Raw genomic sequence first — 27,145 nt, 5'->3', positions numbered from 1 at the left:
ATTGGACAACCATGGAGCCTGGAGTTTGGCTAGGGATTCGAATCCACCTTCTTGATGTTTAACCAAAAAGCAAAATTAGACATCTTTTTAAATTTGGGTCAGTTAGACTTAGGCTTCAAAAATTTAAAAAAATTAATTAGCCATCAAAATTTTATTTTTGTTGCATCATTAATGTAGTGTGTAAAAACGCCAAAATATTCTTGATTCAAAAAGGTTAGAATGTGGTGTTTGTGCCATCTCAAAATGCTCCATCTTTTATATTCATCCAGCTGCACAAATCTTAAAGTGCTTCATCTTTTATCATTCATCTACTTACACAGATCTCAAAGCGCACCATCCTTTATGATTCATCCACCTACACAAATATTAAAAAAGATGTTGATTATGATGAGACGTTCAACCCAGTTATCAAGCCTATCACACTTCACACTATTCTTTTTCTCGCAATTTTCGAAGGTGGGTTCATTCGGCAATTGGATGTCAAAAATACGTTTCTCCATGGATTTCTCACTAAGAATGTTTATATAAAACAACCTCCTAGTTTCACTGACCCAGATCATCCCACTTATATATTTGTAAGCTACAACATTCTCTTTATGGTCTTAAACAGATGCTACATTCTTGATTTTAGCGGTTGAGCTCTCATTTATATACTCTTGGCTTTTCTAGGTTAAGGCTGATGTCTCAACTTTTATCAAGTATACCAAAGAATATGTGGCACTTATTCTAGTTTATTTTGATGATATTATTCTTACTAGCACTCTTATTTCTCCATTAGATGACACTATTACTCTTTTACAAACTGAATTTGCCATGAAGATCTAGGCCTTCTTCACTACTTTTTGGGCATTGAGGCTGAACTACTAATATTGGATTTCATGTGACCCAATCAAAATATATTTCTAATCTTCTTCTTAAAACTAACATGGATGGTTCTAAGCTTGCCTCAATATCTATATTTACCGAGTTCCAACTTTCTCATTCTGATAATTTGCCACTTTTTGATCCAACTCAATATCAGAGTGTTGTAGGTGCGCTTCAGTACCTTACTTTTATACATCCTAACATTGCCTTTGCAGTCAACCAAGTATGCCAATTCATGAATAGGCCCACTTCTATGCACTCGCATGTAGTCAAGCATATTCTTCGCTATTTAAAGCATATTATCGACTATGGTATTTATTTAACCAAAAGCCCATTCTTTTTTCTTCATGCCTATTTCGACACCAATTGGGTCGGTGATCCCGATGACTGATGTTTTGCAAATGACTTAAATATTTTTTTTGGCCCTAATCTCATATCTTGGAGTGCTAAAAAACAACACACAATGGCATGTTCAAGTACCGAATTAATCTAAATACAAAGTACTTGCCAATGCTATTGCTGAATTAATTTGAATTCAAGCTTTACTATATAAATTGGATATCTCACTTTTTTAAGCTCCTATACTTTGGTGTGATAATTTATCTGCCATATTTCTCACTGCCAATCCCGTTTCATGCTCGGGCCAAGCATATTGAAATTAATTTTCATTTTGTTCGAGAGCGAGTGACTCTGTAATAACCCCAAATTTTTTTTTCTATATAAAGAAGGATAGAATAGTTCTTAAAATTGATATAAGGGGTAAAATTGGAAGGAAGCAAAAGTTAATGGCATAACAGTAGATGCGTTGATGTGTTAGGGGCAAAATGAGAATTTAATAATTTTAAACAAAGGGTGAACAGTGTTTGATGTGATTTAAATGGGGGTTTGTGCTGTGGCGGTGGGATTTAAACACAGAGAGAGAGACAGAGAGAAGGAAAGGGAGTGGTCTCAGGCGGTGAAGAAAGAAAAAAGAAAAAGAAAAAGAAGAAAGATGAAGGGAATTTGAGGTGGAAGAGAGCCCCGGTTGCGCTGCCAGCTGAAGGAAAAAGCGTAGGTTTCCTTCTCCTCTATGCAAAGACCCCAGTTTTCAGAAGAAAAAAGGTAAATACCCGATCCCTACCTAGTATTCTAGAGAATTTAGGTTATAGAAAGGGTAGATGACAGTTTTAGAGGAGGTTGAAAGAGGAGGAGTCGGATTTCGACAAGGTTTTTTTGGGACTGTGGAAAACCTGTGTCGATGTGCTGACGTCAGTGACATGTTTCGGGGGTCAATCGGCCTCCGATGGTGATGCATGTTTACCTCTCTGGAAACCTCTATAAGTGTAGAATATTAGTTATAAATTTTATAGAGTTTGGAGTTTGGAAAGTATATCAAACATGGGATGAAGTAACCGGCTGTCGGTCCGAGTTACTGTTCATCCGGGTGGGAAAATAAGAAATTTCATGTCATAATAGGGTATTAAGCCTAGATTAGGCTAAGGGGGACCTTGTACTCATGCTAGGGAGTCCCTAATACATATAAATGGTGAGTTAATTAATAGAAGAAAAAAAGAAAAAGAAAAGAAAATATGTTAATTAAGAAGGGAGAGTTGAGTCAATTAAAGTTTCTAAGCTTATGATTGATACATAGATTATGAATCCTTGATACAAGACTAATGTATAATTAATGCATGTCATAGTTGGGCAAGAAGCTAGGAAACAGGGGAAAGAAGTCCCTCACTGCCTACTGTAGATTTTGAAGGTGTATCAGGACCGTGCCGAATTGGCAGGTGGGTGGGAGTTATGTACTTTGCACCATGAGCATTCTTAATTCATTTTCATGAATGTCGCCAAGTGTGAATTGATTCCACTTAAGCATATTGATTGATATTGTAGTAGATTCCTCTATAATCTTATTTCTCCATGCTTGATTATTTTGTACATGCATTGGAGGGAATATTGAGAGGAATTACAAGGGGTAAAAGAGTAGTTAAATTGGTTCTGAGTTGTGAAATGACTTCTTTTGTAAATTGATTTCATTTTCTCTATTTCAAAGACTTGTAGAGCTTTTTCAGTGGTATATTGAGTTGCATTACACTCCTTTGACTCCTCACTCTCAACCCTGATGTTAGTTTATGATTGGGTCGTGGTCGAGTGAGTGGTAGTCTTGATTATACTCCTTTATAGTTGAGTATTGGGAGTGTGCATTATGTCATTTATGCATGGCTTGGCAGTATCTACAGGACACCTATAGTCGATGGGGTTAGACATCGGCCTATGTGCACATAGTTGTCTCCTGGGTGGATGCAGCCCAGTCCTTTTCTAGGGGGATATGCTCTAGGCATAGGATCGGCCAGTCCTATGACATATATTTGCTTTTCGTCGGGCATAGTAAGTCCCCGCGAGGTGCAGTAGGCTTTCCGCGGATGTAGAATTCTCACGAGGTGCCATTTAATATTCAGATGTGAGATGAGTCTCACGATTTTCTTTGGATTTCTGTTCTGGATACTGGCCAGCATTTGTATTATTGTGTGGTGTCATATTTCTGCATATGCATGTGACAGTAGGAAGTTGTTATGGTTCGCCTGGGGTATAAGACCCACCTTCCGATAACTGTCTTGTTGATGATTCAGCCTATTGACACCTGATTTATATGTTTCAGTATTATAACCTGTTGAGCATATTCATGTTATCATACATGCTTATTTGGTTTTCTATATATGCTTCAGATGAGTTGACTATGACTATAGTGATATTGTGATGATTTACACCATATTTCTTATGTTGAATTATGTGTATCCTGTCATTGATGACTGCTCATATGTTCTTGAGATTTCACCTCGAGCCATGATTATATCTTGTCTCATGTGCATAGTACTCTCTACTCCACTCACTGAGTATTCATATACTCATTTCCCAGTTTGATATTTTTGTTGCAGGGCAGATGTCGTTTAGAGAGGAGCAGGGTTAGAGATTGCCTGCTGGTTGTACCGCTTCATAGTATAATGTAGATAGAGGTTTATACATTTTGGTGTAATATAAACCTTCTGTTGTACATAGTGTATAGTTACAGTCATAGATCCTGTTGTGAATATGGGTTGACCATGGATGAATTGGGAAGCAGGTATATATATATGTGCAGATCAGTTGTGTGCCTGTGATGATGTATTGTGATATCTTGTTCAGGTTTATATTGTAGCAGGTTATATGTGCTGCTCTGACAAGTGGGGTTGTGTATGTATTGTTATATCCTGACAGGTTATTATAGGAAGAGTGATCATTTTGTGCATGCCTTATGCCAAAATATTTCAGGGATTTGTTGATGTTTGTGATAGGTTAGTAGGATTCTACGCGGTGGCTGGTGGCCTTATGCCTACCTGCACCCTAGAACCGTCACGGCGGCCCGCCGGATCGGGGCGGGGGTCGTGACAGGCTCGTCATCAACTTTATGTCCGAGTCATCTATTCCAATGACCAACTTGCTGATATATTCACCAAAAGACTTACCTCCTAAAGCTTTCAATAGTTGCATTTCAAGCTCTCAGTGGTATCCATCTTAGCTTGTAGGGGGTGTTGGTAGTATTTTCATCTCAGCTCTATATCAAGCCACATATCAAGGATCCATGATTCTAAGAATTTTGAATTTCGAATATCATAAACTTAAGGTTGATCCTAGAGATCCATTTGTTATTTTTTCTATCTTTGTACCATCCTAGTTGTAATCTCTTGTACTTTCTCAACTATAAATATACATGATGACTACCTCATGAGAGTAGGTAGAAAAAGTTTCCCACAATATTTTATTTCCCACATATTCTCCTTCCCACGAAGGTAGATAGGAAAAGTTTCCCACAACATGAGGATAGGTAGGAAAAAAGTTTCCCATAATATTTTCATTACAATCACCTATATGTCATCATCTTCTAGATTGAAAAGTCTTTGGGGCATTCATTAAGTGCACCTCACAATTTCATAAAGTCTAAAGACACTAATTTGGCAACTGAATGTTCAACAACCTTCCATGCATCACACCAATTAATGCAAATCACCAATCCCCTTGTGCTACATGGCAAGAGTACTTTCCATGGGTATGGGATTGATTCCCACAACATCACACCTTATGCCACAGCCAAAGCATGCTCAAGAGGCATGCGAACACCATTGGTTGTCACTATAAAACCCCTTTCCTTGTCAAAGAGTAGGTCAAGAAATTCTCTCAGGGGAACTCCTTTATCGACCACAAATGAAGAACAAAATCTGGTGTGAATCTGTTCTGACCCAAGAATTCTTCATTGATGAGCTTGCCGAATCAAAGCTTGTCTAGCCGATATTTTGCACTTCCTTCCTGTTTCCACTAAGAAAACTCTATTCTCCCATCACAATTACTAAAACCATCATTTCCTGTTTGTGCGAAATAACATCTTTTATTTGCTCAGAAAGCTTTTGGTTGGATGCTATTAACCTTTCAACAAAAACTAAGTAACTTCTCCTCAAAAAAAAAAAAAAAAAAAAAAAAAAAAAAAAAAGGTTACCAGCCATTACAATGAAAAATAATGTGAACGATCACTATGAAATATGACTGCCTTCATTTGTCAAAGTAATGGAAAATACAACCATTATTTATCCAATCAGCCCTGCACTAAATTTTTGTGGAATAAAACAATAGCTTTTACATAACCAGTGCTAGCAGTTTCCACGTCCACAACCCTAGGGTGGGGTGTGAGCTGCCGTTGTACCTAAAAAAAAAAAATAAGAAAAAGTGATAAAATAGCAAAATGATACTTTTATCTCCTTTAAGAATATACTTATAAAGAGATCTAAGTCTTTTGCTCCAAAATATATTACAATATCAGAAGAAGCAATTTGTGGTAGGAGTCATATTGCTCAACTACTATAAATTAGGTCAATTTCTTTCACAATGTTGCGGATGACTATCATCACCTTCCGTTAATTGCTCGGAATATCTTCTTCAATTTTTGAATACATTTACAACGAGATATGCCTTCCATGAAGCACATAAGCCGGTGGATCGGACCACAATATTTTTTTTTTTTTTGGCTACAACAGAGACTCATACTAGTTTAATATAAATACATTTAAAGAATTTAAAAAGCAACAAATTTTGAAGCGCTCTAGAGAGCTTTCTCTTACTAGTTCAGAGACCTCTCTCAAAATGATTAGTCACAAATGAGGCCATCTAATCCTCAGCTCTGTTGGCTTTATCAGCATATATATTTAGCTTGGAACACGATGCCATCAAGTGGTAGATGGGAGCCACCAATGCCACCGATTGGATAACAAATTTTGGAGCATGAAAAACTGAAGCTTCCGTATTCCTGTTATCTCATTACCCATTGCTCCTTCTGCAGAAGCGCCGTTATAACTGGACATCACGTAAAAGATGGTTGCCGTTATAAAAAATTCCCGCTGCCGTTATGTTTGACCAACACAGAATGGAAATAAAAAAGCAAGCGTATTTTGGGAATTTCAAACCTAAAAAACAGCCCTCGACCTCTTGCTCGTAGGCTGGACTAGCGTTTATAGATCCCCTCAATCTTTTACCCCCGAGAGTTTTACAAAGAAAGAGCGATCACAGAGAGAGAGAGAGAGAGAGATGGACGGCAGGGATATGGAGATGTGGGAGTGGTGCCATGAGATTCCGAAGATAGAGCTCCATGCTCACCTCAACGGCTCCATCAGAGATTCCACCCTTCTGTGATTCTACTCCCCTCCTCTCTCATCCTCTCCTTTTGTTTTCATCACAAATTTTTCTCTCTCTAGACCTTTTCCGTTTGTTCCAAGTATGATTGTCTCGTTTCCTTTTTTTGTTTGAGTGGATTTTTTTTTCTGTAATTGTTGTTTTGCTCTTGGAAATTTCTTCCTCAGGGAACTTGCAAAAGTGCTGGGCGAAAAAGGTGTCATTGTTTTTGAAGATGTAGCGCATGTGATTATGAAAAGTAAGTATAAAATCATGTTTTTGCTCAACCTCTATTATTTTGCCATTTTTTTCCCAATAAGTTGCTGATTTAGATCCTGTTATCAGGCAAATTTCTTGTCCTGCATGTAGCCACTTTGAAAAAGGACTTCAAATTATAGAGAAGTTTTTCCCTTCACAGATCTTGTAACATGTTGTGTTTGGTTTGGAGAAGCAAACAGTGCTGGCTTGTTGACTTGCTTTCAGAAGTATATCATGACATTCTTACTAGGACTTCCTTCATGAATCATTCAACAGATATAGATTATTTCCAGGGCTAAAGCCTTAGATGAGCAAAGTTTTCCCATATCTTTCAGCACAACTTACTCTATCTATGATATTTATTTGTTCTTGGCTTTACCATCTCAGTTAGCTTTGTATCGCTATACCTCTTCCCTATGATGCAGCTTTTTTTAAACTTACAGCAAAATATCAGTCTTTCACTGCCTTGTGCTACCATCCTAATCTTCAAATTGTCTTTTTTGCTCTGCATTTGCGCCAGCCTTATTGTCTTATTGTAGTTTCCATGATTTCATGCTATTACGCAGCATTTTGAAAGCATATCTCCGTTTCATTTCTATTACTTGAATTTTACAACAAGCATTTTCATCTACTTCTCGAAACTTATGTATAATAAATGAAACTTAACTGATATAATCACTTTAATTTGCTCTTGGAACGATTTGGACTGTTGCAGCAGTCTCATTTGTATAGATTTCCTAGACTTTGCATTCAACATATTCTGTTTTGGTTTTAACAGTTCTTTTTTTTATTTTTTAACTTTATGGCACTTCGTTATCTTTTCAATTTTGTCCCTCTTGATTACATCTCATTAATCAGGACTATATCATCCATAAGTATTAAACATGTTTGAGTGCAGGGCCTCTTATTCAGAAAAGAGGGATTGTGTATATATTAAAGGCCCTCTTGAAAGTTTTTGGAGTAAAATGTGTACAAAGGAATTACAAGAAATGCAATATTGAGAATAAGCATTGGGTTTGTGTAAATCATAGAAAAAATCTGTTAATTGTGAAATGCATAAAAAGCTATTTGTTTACCATTACTGTCTTTCTGATGAATCTGCTTATCATTATTTCTTATTATGACTTTATGCAGATGGCAGATCCTTGCCTGAGTGCTTCAAGCTTTTTGATTTGTATCACATTCTTACAACTGACCATGAAACAGTAGCAAGAATCACCAAGGAAGTATGTTCAATGCATCCTTGTTGAAAGATCTCTGTTGTATGTCCTACTTGGTCTTAACTGGTACTTTGAAACAGGTCGTTGAAGATTTTGCAGCTGAGAATGTTGTCTACCTGGAACTAAGAACAACTCCAAAGGTATCCCATATGTGCATTTTTCTGACCAAATCAAGTGGATCATTCATATCAGGAGCTTTTGATAGTGAACATGACCAAGTCCACTATTTTTTGGTTTTCTAATCTTACAGAAGAATGAAGCTAAAGGGATGACTAAGCAATCTTATATGAAAGCAGTTATTGATGGTTTAAGAGCTGTTGATACCGTTGATGTTGCTTTAGCAAATTCTGACTCAAGTACTGATTATTGTTTAGAACCTTCACCAATAAATGATACACAAGGTAGAATAAAGAGGAAAAAGATATACGTCCGCCTTCTTTTAAGTATTGACCGTCGTGAAACAACTGCATCAGCAATGGAAACGGTTTGAGAATTCTGTCTGTTAGACTGTATGTTATGTTTTTAAATGCTCTTGTGAAACTGGTTTCATCCTCAACTTTCTCAATTTGATAGGTTGATTTGGCAATGAAACTGAAGGATTATGGGGTGGTTGGTATTGACCTCTCTGGCAATCCTGTTGTTGGGGAATGGTAAATTAGAACGGGTATATGGTTATGAAGAGAACAAATGCAGTGATGTCTCTATTCTTAAATTTGTCCTTTTTCTTGTAATGTTTTGTGTTGCAGCCAAACCTTCATTCCGGCACTAAAGCATGCTAAAGAACTGGGGCTCCCTCTTACCCTCCACTGTGCGGAGGTGCGTCAGTTTTGAGAAAATTTTCACATACTTAAGGAAGAGAATATGCTTTTTAAGCCCCAATGTCCAGTTTCACTTGAAGTCAAAGCTAATTTTAAATTATTTTATTTTTCTTTCTTAGTGTCTAGTTTGTCATTCAAATCAGCTAACTAGTTTGTTGTTGTATCTTAGTGACTTTAGATACCTAACCGGAAGGAAGTCCAAGCAATGTTGGGCATCCACCCCGAGAGGATAGGTCATGCTTGTTTTATTGAAGAGGAAGAATGGAGAAGGATAAAATCAGCAAAAATTCCGGTTAATTTATTGGCATCTTTCATTATGCTTCATCCTTGGTAAGTTTTAACTTCCACCAGTTCTGCTGAAGTTATTCCTCCATTTATGCAGATAGAGATATGTTTGACTTCCAATGTCCGAACTGAACGTTTCCATTCAATAAATGATCATCATTTTGGTATGTTCTGCTCCATCCTTATATTTATTAAACTTCCTAATTGTCAACACCATATATTTCATTTTAGCATATTGACTATATGATGTTTATGCAGTTGATCTGTACAGTTCAAAACATCCAGTGGTCCTTTGCACTGATGATTGCGGGTTATTCTCTACCACTCTTTCCAATGAGTACTACCTTGTGGCCTCAACATTTGGTAGGCATCTTCCTCATTTTGTCAGTAACAAAAGTCATTAAATATGGAAATTATGTAATTTATTGCTGGTTCCTTTTTTTTTTGAACTATTAAGGACTCGACAAAGGTCAAATGTTCCAGCTGGCTCGAAGTGCAATTGAGTTCGTGTTTGCTGATAATGGAGTGAAGCAGGCTCTGAGAAGTATATTTGAAGCTGCTGAGAGTAATGCCATAGAATTTGCTTGATCAAAATTATCACTCATTATCACACCATTAATGGATGCCTATTAGCTTCAGACATTGTATTGAATGCTTGGTGATGTTATCATATTGTTTTTCAAACAGTGAAGATATCTGATGTTTTCAGGATTGCAAAGTTATCATGCTGCGATTAGCTGTTTTTAATTATATTTCCTTGGTGAGCTGATCAACAAAAACATGAACATGAGGATGTCAGCTGATCAAGTTGGTAAAGTCTCTTAGTATTGATGCAACAGCCCTAGGCTCCAGTCCAGCCTGACTACAACTTTATCCATCATGCAGAAATAAATACAAATTTTATCCATCAAAAGTGGGTTATTTTTCCCATTCTTGGTGGATCAGATGAACTTTGATCCAGGCGATCACCTTATTAAAATTTAAAAGAAAAAAAAAAGAAAAAAAGAAAAGATACAAACATCAGTTTTCTTGCCGTAAAGTCGATGACTTTACTCATTAAAATGCGCAGATGATTCTTGAGGTCACAAGGACAACTTGCCAATCTATCAGCATAGAGGAACATATTTGTTAATAAAAAAGCTAGATCCGGGAGAATGATCAAGGGAACTTGGTCATTCATATGTCGAGCCCACTGATCTGTGCTTTCAATTTTGACATTGGCCTCGAACTTTGTAACAAAATGCTTCTTGAGAAGTAGACTCATTTTTTATGGCTGATTCCTCTTCTGAAACATGGCATGTCAACAAGAGACCTGACTCTTTCATCTCCTGCCTGCGATATTACTTTTTCTTTCTTGTCTGTTGTTAAGAAATGATGAGACTATACTTCATTCTATTTGGGTTCTCTTCCTGCAAGGTTAACACTACATGCCTATTGAATACTAGAAGTTATTTGACTATGGGAAAACAGATTCCATGGTAGAAAAGTGAACAAAGAGGCATGAACTGTAAAGGTGCTGAATTTTCCATATCAAGCATAGAATGTTGCTTCAGATCATGCAGGGTTCGACGAAATTTGTATATAATGGTGTGGATGTTTTCCAAAGAATAGTCATGCGAATATCGAAATGACTGTCAACTTAGGCAAGAGTTTCTTCACAACATGTTCTATATTCTTGATAACAAACCCTCCGAAAAAATAAATTAGCCTTCTATCATTTAATAATTATCAGAACCATCATTACCAAAAAAAAAAAAAAAGATGATCAAACCATTGTTACCAAAATGAGTAATTATCAAAACCACCAGATTTGGTTTTCGATTTTTAAATCCGCTATAACCAAGGCATTGAATTTTCAAGAGCCACATATAAAGGACTGCAGTTTATGAAACCATTTGGTATAACATAACCATGTATCTATTAATTAATGGTAAAATTTTCTTCTAACTCCTGCCTATGTAATTTGATGACAAAGGTAATGCCACATTAGTTATCGCATCGTTCAGATCAATAAAGTGGTTTTGGCAGCATCTAGAGTAAGATCATAATGCGGTAGGACGCAAACGGATGCAATAACCGCAAACATGTTAAGAACAATGACATGGCCATTCAAAGCTGTCACAAATCTCTATAATAAATATTCACTTGAAAGAAATTGCTGTCATAGAAGACATGCCCGCATCTATTGCAACTGTTGATTTCTTGAATTCTTGCTTCAGACTAATTAATCCATGCAACCATCACCACTATTTATTATGTAAAGCTTCCCTTATCTCTAGATCATTAGCAACATTCCCCAGAGCTCTTACCCGAGAGCAGAACCAATTAAGGAACACTGATTGGAGAAAAAGCATCAAAATCTATTGCAGATCTTGCTGTAGCGAAAAAGCTCCCACTTGGAAAACACTGACCAAATATCATGCTTCGCTCGGCCTGGCCTCATCCTACTGACCAGCGTTGCATCAAGTAAGGTTCACACGAGTGAGTTGTTTGTAACAAAAAGCGTTAGAAGTAACAAAAAGTTCAAACAGTAAGACTACTAGAAAAAACAGTGTTCACATTAAGGCAACAATACTAATCATATTAAAATATGTTTTTCGCAATGATCAAGTATTGAAAGCCAGAGAACTACATTCTTTAACGTCCAACTAAAAGGAAGAAAGGACTACTGCAAGATTGAGCAGAATAACTGTTTCCCACTAAACATGGTAAGAATTTAACTCTTCTCCGAGTTAAGCTCGAGCTCCCTCCTCAGCTGTAGGGAGAAATCATCACTGACATCATCATCATCCCAATCATCCTCCCACTGCTGCATGGCTTCTTTACCTTCTTCATTGTCATCCCATTCTGCAATGTGTTTAAGACAACAGTTAAAAATGCATGGTTAATCCTGATTCTCACTTATCCATGAAGAGTCACTTATAGAATATGAAGAAGCAGTTTCCATTAAAAAAATTTTTAAAAAAAATGCAAGCAAGTTTCTTCATCATCATCACCAGCTTGTTTTTCACTTTAATAGTTATTAAAGTACTTCATTAATAGGGAATAACAAATATGACAGCACAGATGTCAGATATTATTCAATGCTATTATAAGTCAACCTGCAACTTCATTCCACCATTCTAGACAAAACAAGTTGAGTAATGTCTGATTTGATTTGACCTATTCAATTTATGTGACTAACATAAATTGACCTTGCATAGCAACATAAATAAACCACCTCAACTTATATGACTTTGAGGAACACAATTTGTGGACGTTTATACTATCTGCGTGCCCAGAGATCCAGGCAACCAAAAAATAATAAAGTCTGATAGCTGGTAAATATGAAAGATTAAAAATAATCCCAAAAAAGAAACATAACAAGTAAGATGCAAAAATCAACAGCAAGTACCAACGAGACAACATTCGATATTGATTCATGAATCAATCACATCCTCCACGCATAACACAAAACCATTAAGGTGAGTGCCCAGGCAGCCATCTACAACAAATTGGTCTTCTTGAACTAATTGGACCTATGACAAGAGAAAGATACACTTTTCTGTGGGAGAGTAACCACAATATTCAGCAGAAGGGCAACAGATCACTCTGCAGCATTAGAAGAAGATTAGAAAGCGGTGTTTCGCTCAATAAGCTCAAACTAACTTGTTGTACAAGAATTCCTCTCAGTCAGATTTTATGTAGATAAGTGAAAAAAAACGAACATTAAAATCGAAGGAATTTTTAGTTATGAGTATTGAAATTCACATTTTATAATTATAGAGTATTTTGCAAATTTGTGGGATTGATTTGATTGGTGAACAAGAATATTACATAATCATGAACTATCATGCTTATTGGTTCCTAAGTCATAGACAAGGATTCCCATTCCTATAGTACCAATGCATCCGACTATTACTGTTCGATTCTGTTGAGTAAACAGTACCTGGGACACCACTATGACACCAGTTCGCTTGGGGCATCCCAGTTGGCATTAGTCAGGACCGACTGGTTCACTAGCTAGGTCACCCAAGACCAGCTGGGATAGGTCCCATGCACAAAGAAGAAAAACCTAGTGGCTCTCTTTTGTCTTGTTGGTTCAATCACGGGAGGGAGCTCCAAGAGGAAAAGAGAGAATGAGAGAGAGTGGAAGTAGAGGAAGGGGAGAAGAAACCAATTCATTCAAAACATGCAAGGAAGGAAGTGTTCGTATCATACCTATCAAAAGGCTCAAGAGGCCTATTTAAGAGGATAAAAGGATTTGAAAAACATTAAAAACAACAAAAATCTTAAACAATGAAGAGGAGGGGGGGGGGGGGGGGGGGGCAGTGTAGTTGGAGGCATCCTGGTAAAGCATCAGGATTCCAACCTATCGTAGGTGTTGAGACAGGAGCATCCCAATACCATATCGACCCAATACAAGACTGAGACAGGTGTGGGTACCATGTCTTAGATCCTTGGATATAATGGTCCAAAATCTTCTGGTGGACAACAAGTTGTCACCATGTACATGCTAAAAGAAAAGAATTCTAGAGTGGCCACTATAATCAACTTAAGTTGAAGATGCATATTAAAAGAAAGACGGGAAGAGAGCAGCACATGCAAATCCTGTTGAAGGGAAAATGATACCTGGGTGTCAATGGGGTTTCAAATAGCAAAGTGGCTCTTCAAACTCTTTCTGACAGATTTTTTAAGTGTTTTAATATGACTGATTTCAAGATATCAGTTACATTAGTTAGCAATGGCCCGTTGTTTCAGCTTAGAACAAAGAGACAATAACCATAAATTATGATCTTTTCTGCAGAAATATTTTTCTTCGATTTCCTTAATTCTTCCTATTCTTATCAAAGCTTCCTGGGTAGGGCTGAAAATCATCCTTGACTAGCTGTAGATTCAACTATGAAGTCAAATCATCCAAAACAAAAGGAAAATTTGCCAAAGATTCAGTGGAACTAGTTTTTGAAATATAATCATAAAGAAATTCTTATATACGAACCTGGCCGCAATATCTAACCGCTTTAGCAGGATAGTGAAAAAAAAATCAGTTCTCAAATTAAGTTGCATTATGTAGAGGATACATATGCTGTTCATGAAGCTATACATAATTAACTTTCCTATATATGTTTAGAAATGAAAGCAAAATAATGAAAAAAGTTAGAGAATGTCGGTGTTATGCCCGAACTTGACCACAAAAATCTCGAAGCAATCAAATTCCACTAACCAAATAATAATGAACAGCTACACTAACGCACTGCACCATAGTTTGAAATTTGAGTATGCAAAAATTTAAAAAAAAAAACACTGTGTTTTTCATTATATTTGGTTGTGAAAATAATAAAGGTCTAACTGCTAAAACTCTCAAATAAGGCATAACATAGAAGTACAGGGTTTGCATGTTACACACCTTTTAACTTGATATGATATCCTTCACACCTATAGAGCCTTGCTAACGAGCCTCGATGCATTTTTGAAGAGGCTTACCTCTAGATACAAAGCGAAGTATGGCCTTATATGGCTTCTTAAACAATGAAATCTATGACACTTACAATTCAAAGTCATAGGAAAACTTAAAACATTAGCACAGAGCTACTACATCAAACTCTTTTAAGACCTCTATATATCATAGAAGCTGTATTCTGCAGATTCCAAAAAGAACTAAGAACATAAGAAAAAATAGCAGACTGCTTCATGAATTTGGCCCTCATGAGATGTGTACTATACTACCATTCATAAGTTAATGATAGGTCTTATTTTATCGATCTGAATGTTGGGTAATGATTTAATTATAACTGCTTTGATCCACTTGAGTTTTCAACATGACACAACAAGATCATTTAGTTGCAATATGCAGCATTCAAGGGACAGCTTAACCCTTAGGCAGAAGGTCGAGGCCTAGGCCAATACCTGAACACCCAATATCTGAAAAAAAATTCAAAAAAATATGAAACAGAAAATCAGAAATAAATTAAGAGAAATTAGAGTGATTAGGTAATTTAAGGAACTTTTTACATCTATTTGAGAAACAATTACATTGTAACAAAATACATTGACTTGTAAATTTGCAAATTTTCCCCACAGTTTGTGCAGCATGACTAATTAATCATCAAAGAAAGATCATATTTAATAATTGAAGCAACTTAATGCAACAAGTCTACAGAACGATTAATAATTAATGCCAGTGTTTTAAAATGCAGTGCATAAGGCTGCATCTTGTATCTGATTCCTTGACCAGACCAACGTCCCTAAATTTAGCTACCATATGCGGCCAAGCCCCATATGAGAGAAAAGACGGACAGCTTAACACTACACAAACATATATGCGACAAGATTAGCATTATGCAGCTGCATTTCTTGCATACTTATCATTGCATGACCACATATGTAGCCCCATTAACATTGCATGAGCACATATGTGACCCGTTCTTATGTAGGCCCACAGGTAGGTTCATGCATATGGTTAGGTTAAATGCAGATTTTAGGCAAGGCAGATATGAACGTAAAAATAATATCAATATGTTACTTATGCTAGAATTTTTGCTTTTAAGAATTACATACTGAGTAGTATAAAATAATTGTTGGATGTTTTTCTTATTAATATTTCTATTAGTTATCAACAATATTGCAATTTTTATTGTATTTAATATATTTTTATTTATTTTAAATATTTTAAAATACTAGTTGATTATGCATCCATATTTGCAGCATGCATAATGCATATTCACTATGAGCAACCGCCTCTTAAAACACTGATAAAGGCAAAATAAGAAGTAAATGACTAAAAATGAATTATTGAAAATCATAAACTGTCGCTAAGGTGTTTGGGCACCAACAAAAAAAAAAGGGGGTTCATAATCTATTCCCTTAACATACACTCTTTCCAACATACTTAGAGTCCAACATGTAGGTAGGAGTGTACTCAAGCTGAGCTTGATGAATCAGATCTGACTTTTGTGCCTAGGGTTCGACATTAAGCACGATTCTTCATTACTTGATTGAACATAAGTTCAAGTTGAGAAGAAAGCAAACCAAGCCTATTTCAATCGAACCGATAACCATAAATCAATCCAAAATTGATTGAGATTGCATCAAGCTCAACTAGAGATTGATCCAAACTCAACTAAAGCTCGAATAAAATCTAGGTTCAGGTCTGAATGAAAGTTTGACCTGTGGTACAGAAAATCCTGCCTGCCTTTTCAATCACTTGAACTGCAATCATAAAATTGATGATGATCATAAAAATAAACACTGTTTGCATAAGGAGAAAAAATAAACTAATAAAAACACGATCGAATCACCTCATCAAACTAATCCTACTCGTAATTACTTCTTCCTCTCTTCAATCATCGTTTATTCTCAGTAAAATTCAACATCAAATCTCAGTGATTCATCTATTCCGGCAAACGAAACAAAGACAGATCTCTAAACGTTACCTTGGTCGATCTCGAACTCCTCGAACTCGTCATCATCCTCAAAAAGGTCGATCTTCGCGTCCTCAGCTGCCGCGGGCTTGTTTTCCGTCGCCATTTCAGAAGAAGACAGAGGGGATTCCAACGTTTACGAAACCCTAGCGACCCGATAGCTTCTTCTTCGCTGAGGGAAAAGGGAAGCCGCCCTTCTTATAAAAAGCTCCGATGATGGTGGGTATCGTCTTAGCGCCACTACCCGGCCCGTCCAGCCCATCTCAAAATTTAGCGGGCTCGGACTCTAAAAATAGTCCATGGGTTGGCCCTAGGCAAAAACAATAAAAAAAATAATAAAAATAATATAAAAAATAACAAAATTGGGCCCGGCCTGAGAAATTTAAAAATTAGCCGGACCCGGCCCATCCCAAGGTAATTGTATATTATTTAAAATATATATTTTATATGTTAATTATATTATCTAATTATATATTATAAATAATAAATATTATAGTTAAATGTTAATGAACAAACCAATATCGGTCTGTTGGGCGAGCCTGGCACTAACCTTTTAGGATTGGGCCGGGCCTCAGAACATGGAGCCCAATTTCATGTATGGAGCCCGACCCGGCCCAACGTTTGATCACTTTGAAACATGGTTTAAGTTTTAGACATAGTATAGGCTTTGGAAGCATGGTTTTATGTAACGGTGTTATAACCGTTATAGCAGCCATTATAATAGTTTCAGTCACCTCCTATTATGTTATTAAGATAAGTAATAAGACATCAATAGGCCCAATATCATGTTGTTTTTAATTAAATGGTGCCAACTACACAAATCAAAGTGGATCGCCCAAGAATAACAGGTGTTGTCATCTAACTCTTCCCTCAAAAGGGTAGCCATTACTAAAATGTTGGAGCTACTATTCTGTCGAGCTCATATTCATGATTTTAATTTTTAATTTTTTAAACTCCATTTCTTATTTTTAAAAGATAAGTATGTAAACCTTGATAGAAACCTACAAGTGTAGCAAGAAAGTGCTGTCTCTATAGATAAATCAAATCAATAGAGTAGGTTAGGTAACATATTTGACAACACTGGAAAATTCTTGAGAGATTTGAACAATCTTAGTTTTTTCAGGCATGGGAAATTCTAGGGTCAAATATAAATAAATAAATAAGCTACACACTAGATGAGAAACAAAAGAACAAAGAGAGAGTTCTCAGGTTTCCAATCATTCTGTAAAACCTCAGAAGACATCAGCAGATTTTAAATGACAACTTGGACATAAGGGTTACCATGGCAAGAGCACTTGAAGCATCTGAGAACCTATAAGATTTTCCCCATTATAAGATTTAATGCAGCCACTTAACTGGAAAATCATAGGAGTTGTTGCTGGAAATTGGACCCGGGGGCTGCCGCGAAGCCGGGGGAGGAGGAGCTCCGCTGCCTGAGAGGGCGGACGGCGGTGCGCCGGCCGGCCGCGTCCTCCGCTGGGGAGTGGGAGAAAGCGAAGAGGGGTGGCGCGTCCTGTCCTGTCCTGCAAAAAAGCCGGTGGCCGGGCTCCCCGGCGCCGGCCCTCCGATGCTTAAGTCAGAGGGGGCAAATGTGCGGAGAGAGCAAGGAAGAGAGTCTCTGGAGAAGACAGAGTGAATATTTTGATAAGATAAAGAGGATGTATGTCCTCAATTGTGTCTGTGCTGTTTACTTCTTTCCACCCGGTCCGGTCCCCTTTTTCTTTCCCCCAGGTTCCCTTTTATAGAAGGGTGTTTTGTTACCTGGGAGGTGACAGGGGAATTTGTCCTTTCTGGTGATGATTGAGCACGATTTGGCTCATTAATGGAGTAGTGAAGAATAAGGCCGGATCAGACCGGAGTCAGGGAGTTGTCGCGGTCGATCGGACCCATTAGAGTGGTTGAACCGTCAGCCGTAGTGGGCCTGGGGTTCGTGGATGGTAAGTGCATTTATTACCGAATGAACCGGCGGTCAGGGAGAGCCATACGCTTTGATGGTTCAGTGATCCGGAGATCGTCTTGAGCCGTGTTCATTAAATGACTGAGTGCATCAGAGACTTGAGGGGGTCTCATGCATTAATGACAGGTCGTGCCGAATACCTGCGGAGATCTTATGCCTTGATGACTCAAAGATGGTGGCAGGCGGCAAGTTGTAGGTGTTGTCAAGTCCCTTAGACTTAGAGGGTTGAACATTGGGTTAAGGCATCGGCTCGGCAGGGGTGCCGAGCCGACCCGGTCGCCCGACGGGGCGCCCTGTGGCGGGGTCGCTTCTAGTCAGTATTTCTGGTCGGCGTCTTCTGGTCGGCTCTCTCTAGCCGAGCGTCTCTACTTGCGCTCTTCGGTTGGTTCTGGTTGGCGTTCTCCAACCGAGCACCTTTCTGGTCGGCGCCCTTTAGTCGGGCGCTTCTCTGGTTGGCGCTTTCTAGTCGGGCGCCTTCCTGGTCGGCGCTCTTTGGCCGAGCACCTTTCTGGTCGGCGCTCTTTGGCCGAGCGTCTCTACTTGCGCTCTTCGGTTGGTTCTGGTTGGCATTCTCCAACCGAGCACCTTTCTGGTCGGCGCCCTTTAGTCGGGCGCTTCTCTGGTCGGCGCTTTCTAGTCGGGCGCCTTCCTGGTCGGCGTTCTTTGGCCGAGCACCTTTCTGGTCGGCGCTCTTTGGCCGAGCGCCTCCGTGGCGATATGACTTGGGGTTTTTCCCCCAACACTATCAAACCCGGAACCAAATTGGGAAACTAGAAATTAATTATTAAGATGTTCACATGCCAACTTGAACTTGGCATGATTCGCACTCGAATATCAAATTAAAATGCTTTCTAAATTAACAACGAATATACATCGTTCTCGTCACAAAAATATGTAATCTGTCAACCTGTATCTGCCCATACGCATATAAGATATCCATTTATTTCTTACTCATGACAGCTAGTTATTTATGTGAAGTAAACATTTGATTCCATCAAGTATTTGAACTACTCTTTTTCTATCTTTTCGCTAAACTAGACGTGATAAAGTTTAAGGAGGTCCTGATCTAAATTGATGGTGAACAATGGTCAGGCACACTTACCCCATATAATAGCAGCAACATTAACTTTAGCATATAGACAAACTGCAGTAAAATGATGAGATAGAAAAGTATCAATGCTTGAACCAATTAAATTAAAGTATTTAAACCAATAATTATAATTTGTAATATTTAAAGCACCTAGAAAAAATTACTATGTTTTGGAGGTCACCTATCTACCAAGGCCACACATGAAATGAATGGCACCCATGAGTGTGTGTTAAAATGTATGGTAGGAACTTAAGATAGAAAATTCACATCATCAAACATAATCTTCAGATTGTAAAATGCTTGGGAACACAAAACCCAATAGACTTGAATGCGTGTACAATTGAATGCTTGTAAAACATAAACCAAGACATTTGATGTAAAAGAGACCCAAAAACATTATTGTTGTTTATAGATATTTTGAACGTTGTAAATTATGATCAACAATGTGGATGTCTAATTTGATATGTCATACAGACATTTACCAGCCCGCTGATGAGTAGCATAACCCAAACAAAATGTGATACTGTAGAAAGACCAAACATGAGCCAGAGCTGGCTTCTTCAGATATAGAAGCATTTGAGCTTTTGAAAAACAGATACGAATCTCTCTTCCAAGTATCAATGAGGAAACAGCCCAAGATAGCCTTTCCATGCTAAAAAAGGGAAAAAAGAAATAAGCTGAAGAAGTAGACTTTATAATATTTGCACTTAAATGGTTTGATATCATAATTTAGCAGAGTCAGAAGAAAAACCTGTCCATCTAGACATTGCCTCTAAAAATAAAAATACAATCTCTTTAACCAAAATCAAGAACTATATAAAATATGGATCGCATATAATATAATAACAGGTAAAATATTGAAGAAAACGAGTTTGGAATTGTTTAGTCATAACATTTATTGTAGCGACTTACAAGGAACAAGAAGCTATGATAAACCAACAAAAAGCATATCTCTACAGATTACACCGCCCCAGTCTATAATGCGCTAACACAGAATGGTATGGTGACAATTTTGCGGTGAAATGTAACCGATAAGCCCCCATATAAGGAATACAAGCTATTTGTTCATTCATATAATACCAGAACATTCATTTAACGGGACGGTCATACAACCAACTCATGTCTTAATTGCATTAACATTAATTTCTGAAGCATCATTGAGAAGAGAAATAAGGTCCTTATAAAGATTCTCTGACTTATTGGAGTTTGAATCTTCATCTGTCAAGGATGCTACTTGCTGATCTCCTTCCGAATGATCTTGAGAATGCACCGATCCATTCTGCAAGATGCTATTATAATACATTTTGAGAGAATCATTTGCGGATATTGCTTGCACAGATTTATCCAAATTCAGGAACCTCTCTCTGTTCTCAAACTTCTTCACCAACTTTTCTTTAGAGGAATCTGAGAGGCCGGCAAGCGCACTATGTTTGTAATTACCAAGAAAATTTTAAAAGAAAGAAGGGCAATCAGTACGGATCAATATATTTCTAAATTGACTTGAAATATTCATGCTTAGAGATCAGGACTCATAGCAGGAGCCTCTTTTTACCTAGTAATGCCCCTGACAAGGCCCCATCTATAACCAACATGTACAGATTGCCTAAAGCCAACATTAAAACCCTCTTGTGCAGAAGCTTCCTTGCCTGCTGTTATACCAAATCGATATCCCATCCAAAATTTTGTCAAGTCATCCAAACGGTCGTGGTTCAAAAAGTTTTTAGAAGATCTTGTTCATATAGAGATGCAGTAATGAATTAGAAAATTCTGCGCACATAAGCTAGTAGACGAAGATAAGTGAATGATTTGGCATGGTCTGAAAGGATACTGTATGATTTTTGTTAAGCCTGCACCTCCCTTCTCTGTTTAATACAGATGCATGACTCGAGTCATCATCTAAAATGTCATTTGAAAGATCATCTTCAAACCAAAAATTATCACTTCCATCATCTGAAACAAAAATGTGCCAAGTCAACAGATCTAGTTATTTCCTTCTAAATCAACTATAATAGTTGCTTTTATAAAATTCAAACTCCATGGAAACTCTCTAAAACCTATAGATAGCAAATGCACAGAGAGGATATAACATTGCAGGGCACAACAAATTCGAAATTACTGACCAGATGACTATAGGAAACTAGAACATACGCCACATAATCCACACAATAATACTCTCGGTCTCCCAAAAATATGGAATATGTATATATTTTTTCTTTTTTCAACCATAGATACCAGATACTATATCTAGTCCTTCCAATAATACATGAAAAAAATGAAATATGCAATTATACAATATTATACATATATGTATGTATGTATGTAGGTATGAATGTGTGTATATATTATGTGAGTATGTACGTATTTAAAAGCAGCCATTGAGTATATATGCCATTGATTGATTTAACAAATGAGCCATAGCGATTACAAAGGTTTTCAGCAACTCAAAAAGTGGTTGAGCAACTAAAAATCACACATTCCTTTACTCCTAAAATTGCATCTGGTTACTTATAATTAGCAATAACAACCACATTTTTTCTAAAAAATGATATAATTCAGATAATGGAACTAAAACTAAAAGTCTAAGTCTAGTATGTATTTTCAATGGTGGTAAAATTAACTAAGGATAACCCCAATTCAGTTGCCTAAACCATAATATCACTACAAAAAAAAAATTCTAAGGCACAAGGTTGGCTCCCATATACAAAGTGTTTGTAGGACCTGACATAAGAGACAAATAACAGCACACAAGCTTTCCAGTGTAGTTAGTAAGTTGACTTTAAAAATGTTCTCACTGATGGGCTTTTTTGAGATTGGAGGCCCTTGATTTTCTGTTGCTGGATTTGCCAAGTGTCAATAGGAGATAGTAATATCTTGGCATGACTCAAATGAAGTGGCAAATGAAGCCTATCTGTGCCATATCCAAGTGAAAAAGGAAAAGGAAATGGCGTTTGTATACTAACAGAATATATCGTTATTTGAGACATTTTAAGTGCTGTATAACGTAGGGGCGCCATCCCACCCCATGTATTGATTAAACCTATTTAGCATATATAATATATGACAAAATCACTAATTTCAAGCAATCTATTATGTGTTAGAGAACAATGCTATCCATCATGCATGGAAGTATCTTTGTCATCTCGAACATGCTTTCTTGGTGTAAATGTCTCAATTACACATTTCCATGTAATTAACTCAGTAAGTTTTTTGGGGCCCCTCATCTAGGGTATACTTCCATGAATTTTGGGCTAGCTTAAATAATGTGGATCTAAAATTATGCAATATAAATCACCTGGTATGCTACTGAAAAAAAAAAATGCATATGCAGAACATCTGACAGGGGGTGGCAACCTCCGCAGGATCACAATAGCAACTCAAGTAACTCTTGAAGTATAAAGATGATTTGAACATTCCTTGGCATGTGTAGCTACCTGATTTTCAGGATGTTAAAATATGCCAAAGCTAATATAGAGTATGATTATATTTTTTTACATTTGAATCACACCTTGTATCAACACTAATATAAACAGCGAATCTGTTGTCCCAACAAGAGCAGGACACTAAACTTTCAATGGTTTTTCATTCACTACAATAAAAGATCAATACTTTAGCAAATCCATCTAAACTAAAATGTCACCAAAGGATTTCTTATATAGTTAGAAAAAGAAAAATTTGAAGGCCAGAGGTTAGGAAAATTACAAGAATAAAGTGCCAAATGATTTTGGGTAATATACGTTATAACAAGTGGAAATTATCACTTGATATGTGCTAAATCTGTGCCTGGATTCACAAAGAACCAACTCTTGATGATAACCGTCACCTATACATGACAAGAAGAAAAGTTCAAAAGGATGCCATTTTCAGGTCCACAGAATACAACAATTAGAATTTTGAAAACCATCATGAGCCCTTATAACATCCTATGCAATATAACAGACCAAGTACAAGATCTAAAACCAAAATACTCGACAAGATAGAATATCGAGAAGAAAGTCAGGTATTTGATTTCACAAAGTATTAGCAGGACCATGAACTCAAACCTTGTATATCATTTTGATCTCCCCTAGTAGATGGCAATGAAGTATTTTCGATGTTTAGTTGCCCAATTGATGTAGTTAGACCTCCAAGGCCCTCAAGTTCATTATGTGCACCATCTGCCATTCCAATCCCTGCACTATGAAACCAAATTCAAATATGAGGCAATATTACATAATACCATAATGATTGTAATAAAATGTATGTCTTCCAAGAAAACCAGCAGATCTTTACATATAACATATTGCACTTTGCAGATCTTTGCATGCATATGTCGTTTATATAACTCGAAACTAAGAAATAATAGGAGACAACCCATAAAAAATTAATGAAAAGAAAAAAAAATGTGCACTACATAACCAAGCTTTCGATCAATATACTTAGCGAAAAAAAAAACAAATGTCTGCACAGATTGTGCAACCAATGCTAATCTTAAAAGGATGAAAATATGGCCCATAGCTTTGAACAAAGTCTACCTAAACTAATTATTTGCCATATGCACTACTTTGACAACACCTTGTTCGAATTTTTTAAAGACTATTTCTATCGACTTAGAACAGCAAATTCTCAAAATTTGCCAAGCTCTTCAAAAATATAATAGAATAACATAAAATACCTGAACCTTGACTTGCACTTGGAAAATAAAGATTATCAGGCTAAAATAAACTTGGTGGACTCTTTGGGCTTACGAAGATCTACTAGCAATTAAGAGCTAGAATGGAAAGTAATGCCTATCAAATTGATGTTTATAAAAAAATGATCTTTACGTTAGTAAAATAAAATTAGTTAGAGAGAGAGAGAGAGAGAGAGAGAGAGAGAGAGAGAGAGAGACTTACCTGGCACAGCATCGGCCGGTCGACGAACGGGTAGAGAGAAACTGAGCTGCAAGGTGGATGGAATTCTCGGATCGTTGAAGAAGAAAGAGATCCAAGCAGAGATGGTATCTGGGTCAGACTGGGTTTGAGCGTCGACTCTCAAGTGGATATTTCAGTTCTTTTCTGAATTAGGGCAACTCTTAGTTTCTTCCCATTGTTGGATATGAATCTACCATTTGCAATATATATTAGTAAATATAATATTTGAATCATTCAACTAAGATCTAGCGGCTGTGCTACTTCAGATAAATCCACAAAATAGTTGATAATTACGAAAATTATTTTTATCTATAAATATATATATGAGAAAATAAATTATGTAATATATCAATATATCCATCAAGAGAGACAAGGTGGACACACCTCAGAAGCTTGTATGTTAATCACAGGTCAATATAGCTAGAGATAGATAAGATAATGATTGAACCACAACATTTAAAACCCCTTACACCACTCACATTCTTAGGATGGATGAAATTGAAATAACAAGAACATGCAACAAATCCAAGAAAAGAGATGCAATGAATTGTTGTTCCAATCTTTTACTGTGCAAACTAAGAAAAAGAAAAGTTTTGATGCAATCTATTTAGTGGCTTAAAGGCAATAATTGAGGGAGAATGTTGTTTAAAAAAAATTATAATCAGCAGAAAATTTATCATTTGCTGAGGGGCCATTCAAGAGGTGATTTGCACCTGATGAGATCCCATAAATCCATCATTCATGCTTTAAGTCAACTCAGACAATACAACCTCAGTTCATTTCTAATGAACTTTAAGGGAAATTTAGTACATATCCATTAGCAAATAAGCAAAACCATGAATTACAATAACTATATCATGTGTTTACAATTGGATAATTTAATATTTTTACAGACTTTCTGATTACAACATGAGAACGCCAAAAAACTTAACTTTCATCTATTTATATTATTGTTCAGATCCTTGTCAACTATAACCCTGTATGTCAGTTCAAATCTTCTTACCCTTTCTAAGATAAATCGAAACAAATCCAATCTCTCCCACGAAGGTTTTTTTTTTTTTTTTTTAATCCCCTGGAGCACATGCACATCTGTTCAGAAATTCTAACCACCTCATCCAGATGATTTCATATCCATTATCTTTGATTGCTCTGTTTTACTTGAACATCTTTTGCCATTACCATCCTATGCATGTAAAACAAGCCTTTGAAAGTGTTTTTCTTTTTCCTGTTTGACATGTATATCATTCCTCTTCCTTTTTTCACTTCAAATCTGCTTAGCATTTTACAGTCAAATGATTAGTTAGAAGCACATATAATAGCTTATTGAATTCTTAAAAAAAAATCTGGATACTACGAGTTTAAGCAGGACAGTATCCCATCTTAAGGTTAAAATCATATCCTCCTAAATCCCATTAAGCAGATCGACAAGTTCTCCTACAAGCTCAGACACTTCCAAGAAACCAAAGTGATCACACGAAAGAGCTTGAAGATGCATAAAAGGTAATTGACATTACTCTTATTAAGCTATACATAGAAACCAAAGTGACATCTATCTAGATAGATAGATACACACATACGAGCATATTTAAGTATGTATTTATGTATGTAATGTTATGTATGATCATATTCATATGAATATATAGATAACTAGAACTGCAATGATAAAATTGATTATAATCATAAAATTAGACACCATTTGCATAAGGAGACAGAGTAAACTAATAAAGACACGATCGAACCACCTCATCAAACTAATCCTACTCGTAATTACTTGTTCCTCACTTTAATCATCGTTTATTCTCACTAAAACTCAACACCAAATCTCAGTGATTCATCTATTCCGGCAAACGAAACAAAGATCTCCGAACGTTACCTTGGTCGATCTCGAACTCCTCGAACTCGTCATCATCCTCAAAGAGGTCGATCTTCGCGTCCTCAGCTGCCGCGGGCTTGTTTTCCGTCGCCACTCCAGAAGGAAGACGATAGACCTGGGACCACTGGCACAAGAAATTCCACGAAGAACACAAAAGGTTAAATCAAACTCTAATTCCGGTAGCTATTTCACCGCTCGAATTGGCTTCGAAGAAGGCTGAGAGAGTGAGGGAGGGGTTCTAGAACCTTTACGAAACCCTACCTCCGATCCGATCGCTTCTGGAAGATTCCACCACCGTCTCGAAGCGGGATCTGACCTCCAGGTTGCTGCGTAAGATTTTAGGTTCCATGAGCTAATCATGGGCCTGACGAGCTATCCGGCCCGCCCACCCAGCCTAAAATTTAGCGTGCTTGAACACCAAAATTGTCCCATTGGTTGGGCGTAGGCCCAAAAATAAATAAAAAAAAGCAGGGTCGTGCTCAAAATCGTGCCAGGCTGAGTATTTAGAGATACCCTCGTTATTCTCAATAAAATTGCTTGATAACAGATCGCTTTGTCCCATGCAAAAAGGTGATTTCTTATTCTTACTTGTTTTCTTCCTTAGGGTCGATCAAGTTTGTTACACGTGTGCTATTAATAGAGTTCTTTCTGGTCAAAAACGTCTCATTCACAATGGAATAGAGCTCGATACACCATTTCTTTTTTTTATCTTCATATTAAGAGTTCTGGCAGTGTTCTTGAAACTTCGAAATTCAGCTCGTGAATACATCGTATTAGTATGTTGACATTCCAGTTTGGATCAAGAGAATCAGAAA

The 27,145-nt window shown here is 37.0% G+C and overlaps 3 protein-coding genes across 12 annotated transcripts; 1 reads left to right on the top strand and 2 right to left on the bottom strand.

The window, feature by feature from the left end:
• The first annotated feature begins 6,342 nt into the window (after nt 1–6,342).
• Nucleotides 6,343–9,843, top strand: LOC103714663 (N6-mAMP deaminase). 3 transcript variants are annotated; one of them, XM_026807492.2, is made up of 11 exons: nt 6,343–6,557; nt 6,729–6,799; nt 7,933–8,024; nt 8,099–8,158; nt 8,269–8,502; nt 8,592–8,668; nt 8,765–8,834; nt 9,015–9,128; nt 9,219–9,285; nt 9,393–9,484; nt 9,579–9,843. In XM_026807492.2, exons 1-11 carry the CDS (start codon nt 6,457–6,459, stop codon nt 9,648–9,650), a joined length of 1,050 nt encoding a protein of 349 aa, XP_026663293.1. In that variant the 5' UTR covers nt 6,343–6,456; the 3' UTR covers nt 9,651–9,843. The 3 variants fall into 3 exon arrangements, with proteins under 3 accessions (XP_026663293.1, XP_026663292.2, XP_008800217.2); XM_008801995.4 differs by having other exon boundaries at nt 6,346–6,557; nt 9,380–9,484; XM_026807491.2 differs by lacking the exon at nt 9,219–9,285 and having other exon boundaries at nt 9,015–9,166.
• A 1,790-nt stretch (nt 9,844–11,633) lies between these two features.
• LOC120112858 (protein DELETION OF SUV3 SUPPRESSOR 1(I)-like) lies at nt 11,634–16,789 on the bottom strand. Of its 4 annotated transcripts, XM_039132806.1 has the most exons (4): nt 16,534–16,753; nt 16,268–16,309; nt 15,008–15,022; nt 11,634–11,968 (listed from the first exon to the last, which is right to left on the bottom strand). In XM_039132806.1, the coding sequence occupies exons 1-4, from the start codon at nt 16,625–16,627 to the stop codon at nt 11,838–11,840; spliced, it is 282 nt and encodes a 93-aa protein (XP_038988734.1). In that variant the 5' UTR covers nt 16,628–16,753; the 3' UTR covers nt 11,634–11,837. The 4 variants fall into 4 exon arrangements, with proteins under 4 accessions (XP_038988734.1, XP_038988736.1, XP_038988735.1 ...); XM_039132808.1 differs by lacking the exon at nt 16,268–16,309 and having other exon boundaries at nt 16,534–16,763; XM_039132807.1 differs by lacking the exon at nt 15,008–15,022 and having other exon boundaries at nt 16,534–16,751.
• A 3,603-nt stretch (nt 16,790–20,392) lies between these two features.
• Nucleotides 20,393–27,141, bottom strand: LOC103714664. Of its 5 annotated transcripts, XM_039132805.1 has the most exons (6): nt 26,592–27,141; nt 26,331–26,454; nt 23,609–23,737; nt 21,397–21,518; nt 21,121–21,242; nt 20,393–20,992 (listed from the first exon to the last, which is right to left on the bottom strand). In XM_039132805.1, the coding sequence occupies exons 1-6, from the start codon at nt 26,688–26,690 to the stop codon at nt 20,686–20,688; spliced, it is 903 nt and encodes a 300-aa protein (XP_038988733.1). In that variant the 5' UTR covers nt 26,691–27,141; the 3' UTR covers nt 20,393–20,685. The 5 variants fall into 5 exon arrangements, 1 of the variants encoding a protein (XP_038988733.1); XR_005514495.1 differs by lacking the exon at nt 26,592–27,141 and adding exons at nt 23,268–23,388; nt 24,440–24,647 and having other exon boundaries at nt 20,393–21,518; nt 23,609–23,742; nt 26,331–26,571; XR_005514496.1 differs by lacking the exon at nt 26,592–27,141 and adding exons at nt 23,268–23,388; nt 24,440–24,647 and having other exon boundaries at nt 20,393–21,518; nt 26,331–26,569.
• Between the last annotated feature and the right edge of the window lie 4 nt (nt 27,142–27,145).

Source organism: Phoenix dactylifera, chromosome 13 (assembly GCF_009389715.1).
Source record: "Phoenix dactylifera cultivar Barhee BC4 chromosome 13, palm_55x_up_171113_PBpolish2nd_filt_p, whole genome shotgun sequence".
Taxonomy (NCBI): Eukaryota; Viridiplantae; Streptophyta; class Magnoliopsida; order Arecales; family Arecaceae; genus Phoenix; species Phoenix dactylifera.
Note: the sequence above shows the minus strand (reverse complement) of the source record. Positions and strands in the feature narration are given on the sequence as shown.